The sequence below is a fragment of the Hylobates moloch genome, unplaced genomic scaffold, assembly GCF_009828535.3.
Source record: "Hylobates moloch isolate HMO894 unplaced genomic scaffold, HMol_V3 SCAFFOLD_7, whole genome shotgun sequence".
NCBI lineage: Eukaryota > Metazoa > Chordata > Mammalia > Primates > Hylobatidae > Hylobates > Hylobates moloch.
This window is the reverse complement of record NW_026652282.1, coordinates 20,606,647-20,614,066: the sequence shown is the minus strand read 5'-3', so window position 1 is coordinate 20,614,066 and position 7,420 is coordinate 20,606,647. Positions and strand designations below refer to the sequence as shown.

The 7,420-nt window shown below is 40.4% G+C and overlaps 1 protein-coding gene across 2 annotated transcripts in view; it reads left to right on the top strand.

Annotated features, from left to right (window-relative positions):
• Nucleotides 1-748: 748 nt before the first annotated feature.
• Nucleotides 749-7,420, top strand: part of ACOT9 (acyl-CoA thioesterase 9) — a 34,263-nt gene continuing 27,591 nt past the window's right edge. The window contains exons 1-5 of one of the 2 annotated variants that reach the window (XM_032756687.2): nt 749-841; nt 2,405-2,431; nt 3,543-3,588; nt 6,086-6,256; nt 6,508-6,545. In XM_032756687.2, coding sequence (XP_032612578.1) covers nt 6,102-6,256; nt 6,508-6,545 — 193 coding nt within the window. In that variant the 5' untranslated portion in view covers nt 749-841; nt 2,405-2,431; nt 3,543-3,588; nt 6,086-6,101. The remainder of the gene's footprint in view (nt 842-2,404; nt 2,432-3,542; nt 3,589-6,085; nt 6,257-6,507; nt 6,546-7,420) is intronic. The other variant, XM_032756689.2, reaches the window with a different exon arrangement.

The window sequence follows — 7,420 nt, the reverse complement described above, 5'->3', positions numbered from 1 at the left end:
GCCCCCTAGACCTCCTGGGTTCAAGTGATCCTCCCATCTGAGCCTCTTGAGTAGCTGGGACCACAGGTGCATGCCACCATGCCCGGCTAATTTTTGTATTTTTTGTAGAGATGGGGTTTTGCCATGTTGCCCAGGCTGGTCTGGAACTCCTGGGCTCAACCTATCTACTTGCCTCAGCCTCCCAAAGGGCTGGGATTACAGGCCTGTGCCACCGTGGCCAGTAGATAGCTTTTATTTTATTGTGTTGGGACTCTAGAAAATTTCTGCGTAAGTTAAATAAATACTTTCTTTGCATCTGGAAAGGGCTAATTCAATTTTCAAAGTTTACTTTATAATTGGGTTTATCTAATTTATTGAGGAAATATGGTGCGATAATAAAGAACAGAATAAATTGTTCATAATGAGTTTGCTCAGTTGTTTACCAAATCGATTATGGACTTCTGAAACTAATAAAATAGAAAGACCAATAACAAATCCATTAAACCTAGTTGCCGTCTTTTATTTATTTTGTAGATAATTACCTAATTGGTCTCTGCTCTCAAGAAATGTTTACTCCAGTGGGAGAGATGATTTATGGAATAGCCTCATGAAAACATACATACACTTGTGAAACAACTACAGACTCCTAAAAGACAATATATACTAAGGGTGATATGGCCAGATACTCTGGGGGGAGGGTAGGTCTTAAGGGTTGCCAGGGAAGAAGCTGTGGAATCTACTCTGTGTTTTATCTTGTTTTATAGGCTTCGTGCCTTGGGCAAGGGGCAGCTTACTCCTGGAAGAGGACTGACTCAAGGACCCCAGCACCCCAAGAAACAGGGAATCTTCCACATTCATGAAGGCAAGCATGGTGTCTCTGTTTTATGCCCTATGTGGTGAAAAACCTTGTTTTACTTTTATTTGGAAGGTATACAGAGTGATAGTTTAGAGCAAATGAGGCATATTAAAGGTAGATCTTTCATAAACATTTCATTGACAAAATGACCAGGATAGCTGCATAATATTAATAGCTTCAGGTAGAAGTCACATTCAGATTTTGAACTGTTGTTCCTGGGAGCCTTGAGGACTGAGCTCTTTTAGTTAGGCGATTTCCACTTCCTGTGTGTAGGTTCTGAAGGCATGGAAAAAAAGAGATGGGCCCATTAGTTGTACCAAGTAAACACTCCTAGTCCATAATTATGTTCGAGGGATCCTGTTAGTCCATGCTTAATTAAAGTTAATTTCAATTACCAATATGATATGTAAACTATGGATTGTCTTTATGAAACTAGGAGTATTCGTTATAATTAAAATTCTGGCTTCTTTAAAGGGTCCAAATAAATTTATATTATGTGTGTATATAAATATATATGTAAGTAAAATTTAAAATTTTTTCCTTCTTGGCCCTCAGTACTTGCCTCTCTTCTTACACCGATTAAGCTAGTAGTAATTATTTTATGTCAGTGAGCATCAGTAGTCCATGTACTATTTGAGGTACTTTCTGTCCATTCTTTTTTTTTTTTTTTTTTGAGACAGAGTCTTGCTCTGTTGCCCAGGCTGGAGTGCAGTGGGTGGTAGGATCTCAGCTCACTGCAACCTCTGCCTCCCTAGTAGCTAGGATTACAGGCATGCTCCACCACGCCCAACTAATTTTTGTATTTTTAGGAGGGATGGAGTTTCGCCACGTTGGCCAGGCTGGTCTCGAACTCCTGGCCTCAAGTAATCTGCCTGTCTTGGCCTCCCAAAGTGCTTGGATTACAGGTGTGAGCCACCGTGCCTGGCCTGTTCATTCTTTTTTTTTTTTTTTTTTTTTTGAGATGAAGTCTCACTCTGTCGCATAGGCTGGAGTGCAGTGGTGGGATCTTGGTTCACTGCAACCTCCACCTCCCAGGTTCAAGCGATTCTCTGCCTCAGCCTCCCAAGTAGCTGGGATTACAGGCGCCCACCACGCCAGGCTAATCTTTGTATTTTTAGTAGAGACGGGGTTTTACCATCTTGGCCAGGCTGGTCTTGAACTGCTGACCTCATGATTCACCCACCTCGGCCCCATCCATTCTTTTATTCAAGGAACTTAGAAGGAAAAAATCAGAAATAAGACTAAGTTACTAATGATTGTTTGCAGTTCTCTAACATTTAATTGTAATTATACACCAAATTTATGGTGTATCCATAATTTTTTGATAGAAAAATCAACCATTTTTCATGAAAGTTAAAATGCATGTTCATATAAATCATATTTGGTTTTGATCAGTTAGTTATTGAAGGACCGAGGATTGCTATAGTTAATTTCCTATAACTGGAATATATATTTTGAAGTGCTAGGAAAAACACATAAACTCAACACAGTATTTGAAATACTACAGATTTATCTTTTAGTTTCAAATTATTGCTGGTTCTCTAATTGATTTTCCCTTTATTCATATAGCATGTTCACCTATACATGTGAATCATGGTGTGTGTGGTAATTAGTATCAACTTTTCTCTTAAGAGCTTAAATTTTGTAAGCACTAATATACGCTTGCACTTTTGGGCAGTGGCATTAACTAAAATTGCATTCTTTGCCTTAGCTTGATGTAAGTCTGCTTCATTTTTCTGGCTTAAACTTTTCTAACAACTAGGAGACTATAAATATATGAGAAATTAATTATAATGAGATGCAGATTTGGATATTAGTATTAGTCTCTGAACTAAGTAATTTGATCTAATACTGCGTATAAGAAGATAGGTGGGGGCCAGGTGCGGTGGCTCACACCTGTAATCCCAGCATTTTGGGAGGCCGAGGCAGGCGGATCACCTGAGGTCAGGAGTTCAAGACCAGCCTGACCAACATAGTGAAACCCCGTCTGTACTAAAAATACAAAATTAGCCGGGCATGGTGATGCCTCCCTGCAATCCTAGCTACTCGGGAGGCTGAGGCAGGAGAATCACTTGAACCCGGGAGGCGGAGGTTGCAGTGAGCTGAGATCGTGCTATTGCCCTCCAGGCTGGGCAACAAGAGCGAAACTCTGTCTCAAACAAAACAAAACAAAACTACAAAAATTAGCCAGGTGTGGTGGCACAGCGCCTGTAATCCCAGCTACTTGGGAGACTGAGGCAGGAGAATCGCCTGAACCCTGGAGGTGGAGGATGCAGTGAGCCGAGATTGTGCCACCGAACTCTAGCCTTGGTGACAGAGTGAGACTCTGTCTCAAAAAAAAAAACAAAAAACAAAAAAGAAGATAGGTGAGAATCCTGTTCATATCTCCATCATAATGGCTAACACTGATACAGCCTCATTAAGTGAATAATTGAAGTTATCCTTTTTTGTTTGTTTATATAAACCCCAGTGATTGGCACAAAGGTATTCATTTGTGCACTAAAGAGACAGTATAGTTCTTTCAGGTTTTTAGGGAGCAGAGGCTTGATCCTGTCCCTGAGCTGTTTGTTGTGGCATTAAATGGAAATCTATGGATCTTTAAATCTTTTGAGTGCATGAATTGCTTTTTGTAGTTCTTGAGCTCATTGCCATAATCCGTTTCTCATATTTCTTTGTTCATGGAATGACCTCTTTATTTTTGTTTCAGTTCGAGATAAGTTGCGGGAGATAGTAGGAGCATCCACAAACTGGAGGTATGCATCTTTGTTTTCATTCATTCTTTTCATCCCCAAGATATTATACTAGGCGTATTTAGGCTCAGTTGATGGTCTCACAGTGGGGATGGGGAGCCCTGTGTTCAGAGATAGGTTGAGAAGTACTTTGCTTGGGGGAGAAGGTCAACATTTCAACATACTCATCAGATGACACCTCATTGTCATGAAGGAAGTTGATTTACATATATTCTGCATTTTCAAAGTGCATTTAGGTATATTACTTCACTGATTCTCATAACAAAACTTGTGACATGCTTATGACATATGTTCCTATTCCTTTTTTTATACATGAAACTGAAACTCAGAGACTGAATGATTAAATGTCAGGGTTTGGGACTTGAACCCAAGTCTCTTAGTTTCTCTGTTTCATGCAACTTGATTCCTTTATTGCTTCTTGTCAGTTCAAAATTAGTCAGGCCTCCCATATTGTCTTTCTCTTTCTTGCAATATTTCCTTGTTGTAAAATAGGATCATATCCCTCTTGGTGTACAGAATTTTGAGGCTAAAACGAGATAGAAAAAACACGAGTGATCACTAGATATATAATAATCTATTGTTGGTATAGAAATTATCTAATGAGGCCGGGCGCAGTGGCTCACGCTTGTAATCCCAGCACTTTGGGAGGCCGAGGCGGGCGGATCACGAGGTCAGGAGATCGAGACCATGGTGAAACCCCGTCTCTACTAAAAATACAAAAAAAATTAGCCGGGCGTGGTGGCGGGCGCCTGTAGTCCCAGCTACTCAGAGAGGCTGAGGCAGGAGAATGGCGTGAACCCGGGAGGCGGAGCTTGCAGTGAGCCGAGATTGCGCCACTGCCCTCCAGCCTGGGCAACAGAGCAAGAGTCTGTCTCAAAAAAAAAAAAAAAAAAAAAAAAAGAAATTATCTAATGACTTATTTTTAAATTCTTTATACGAAAAATTTCAATTTACTAAAAGGTAGAAAGAATGAATACCTGTGTACCCACCACCTGGATTCGATACTTATTAATATTTTGCCAAATTTTCCAATATACACATATTGCCTGAACCATTTCTAAGTGAATTATAGACACCACGACACTTCAGCGTGCATCTCCAGTAAATGTTTTATAAAACCAGCCTTTGCTTATCTCCAACAAATAAGACATTCTCTCATATAATCAAATTGACAGCAATTCCTTGCTAGTATATTACTCATCCATAGTCACATTTCCTCAACTGTTACCATTTGTTTTAATAGATTACTCCTTTTAACAAAAATGTTTTTATAGCTGTTTAAAAAACATCAAGATCCAATAAAGGATTGCATGTTGCATCTGGTGGTTATGACTCTTAAGTCTCCCCTAATCTAGAGTAATGGATAGTCGTCCTTCCCCTATTCTTCCCCCACGAGCTTGACTTTAAGGAAGCCAAGCCATTTGTCTTGAGAATCTTCCACATTCTGGATTTACTGGTGTCATTTAACTCATTCCTCTATCTCCTGTAGTTTTTGTAGGGTAAACATTTCTGGAAATAATACTTTATAAGTTAAGCTTAGAAAGACATCTTAGCTAATGTTCGTATCAACATTGTCGTTCCATATCCCCTTGTCTTTCTTTTCTCTTCCACCTTAATCTTCTCTTCTTTTTCTTCCCTTTCTGTCTCCTTTTCATGTTCTGTTCTTCTTTACCTTTTGTTCTGCCTTCCATACTTCCTTTGGATATAGTCCATTTTCCCTCCTCTGTCTCTCTTTCCTGAAATTGAAGGCAGAGAGAGAGAGAGAACTGGGGCTCAAAGAATCCGAGAACTGTCAGGTGAGAAATGGGAATATAAAGTAGAGTGGCCAAGCCATTCTTTAGCATATATATTTATATATATATATATATATATATTATTTTGTCCATCTCTCTGAATTTTTAATTTAATTTCAAATATTCTGATCTTTGAGTAAACTTTTTGATAAGGGTGAATATATGGCTCATTTGGGTATATCTATATCACTTTTTAAGTTTTCTTTTCTTTTTTTTTTTTTTTTTTTTTGAGACAGTCTCGCTCTGTTGTCCAGGCTGGAGCGCAGTGGTGTGATCTTGACTCATTGCAACCTCCGCCTCCTGCGTTCAAGCAATTCTCCTGCCTCAGCCTACCAAGTAGCTGGGATTACAGGTGCCCACCACCACGCCTGGTTAATTTTTTGTATTTTTAGTGGAGGCGGGGTTTTGCCATGTTGGCCAGGCTGGTCTCGAACCCCTGACCTCGTGTGATCCACCCGCCTTGGCCTCCCAAAGTGCTGGGATTACAGGCGTGAGACACTGCACCTTGCCTTAAGAATGTTTTTAAGCTTGAGAAATGATACCGGAAATGATCAATTTCACCAAGTGGTGGGTGGGAAGGGAGGGAAGGAAGAGAAGGTGAAAGTAGGTCCAGACCTTCTTTGATGGTATCTTACTGGCCTGTGTACCACTGGAATTGTGGGCTAGAACTGCTCTTGTTTTATGAATCCTGCATCCTTTCTTCTCAGAGACCATGTGAAGGCAATGGAAGAAAGGAAGTTACTTCATAGTTTCTTGGCTAAATCACAGGATGGACTGCCTCCTAGGAGAATGAAGGACAGTTATATTGAAGTTCTCTTGCCTTTGGGCAGTGAGCCTGAATTACGAGAGAAATATTTGACTGTTCAAAACACCGTAAGGTAACACAGTGCTATTTTTATGTATTTGTTTTTATTTCCTTGTTTTATAACAATTTTGAAATATAATTCACACACCACACAATTCGCCTGTTTAAAGTGTACAATTCCATGGTTTTGATATATTTAGAGAGTTGTGCATCCATCACCACAATCAATTTTAGAACATTTTCATCACCCTGAAGTGTGTTATTTATTTTTAAAAGGAGACCAACATGATTTGCATTTAATTCACTGTTTGCTTTATTTCACAGATTTGGCAGGATTCTTGAGGATCTTGACAGCTTGGGAGGTACTGGTATTATTTTAGTCTTTCTAATAGATACCTACAGATACACATTGAATTCTGTTACTGGAAAGGGCTCTTTTATTCTTTAACCTGCGCAGATGGTGATATTCTAAAGTGCACAAAAAAAGAAGGACATCGGCCAGGCGTGGTGGCTCACGCCTGTAATCCCAGCACTTTGGGAGGCTGAGGCAGGTGGATCACTTGAGGTTGGGAGTTTGAGACCAGCCTGACCAACATGGCGAAACCCCGTGTCTATTAAAATACAAAATTAGCCAGTTGTGGTAGTGGGCGCCATAATTCCAGCTACTTGGGAGGCTGAGGCAAGAGAATCACTTGAACCTGGGAGGCAGAGGTTGCGATGAGCTGAGATCGTGCCATTGCACTCCAGCCTGGGTAGCAAGAGTGAAACTCCATCTCCAAAAAAAAACGGGGCATCTACTACTTCTGAATTGTCATAATTTTTTTCTTATAAATGTAGATTCCTATTTAATGGAGGTATAGTCTGAATAATCTTTCTTACTAGTAACTTTAAAAAAAGAAAGTCTTAAACTTACAGAAGAGTTGCAAATACAGTATAAAGAATTTTTCTGTGGTCAGGCGCGGTGGCTCACGCCTGTAATCCCAGCACTTTGGGAGGCTGAGGCAGGCAGATCACAAGGTCAGGAGATCGAGACCATCCTGGCTAACATGGTGAAACCCCGTCTCTACTAAAAATACAAAAAATTAACCGGGCATGGTGGCATGTGCCTGTAGTCCCAGCTACTCAGGAGGCTGAGGCGGGAGAATCACTTGAACCTGGGAGGTGGAGGTTGCAGTGAGCCGAGATCGCGCCATTGCACTCCAGCCTGGGTGACAGAGTGAGACTCCATCTCAAAAAA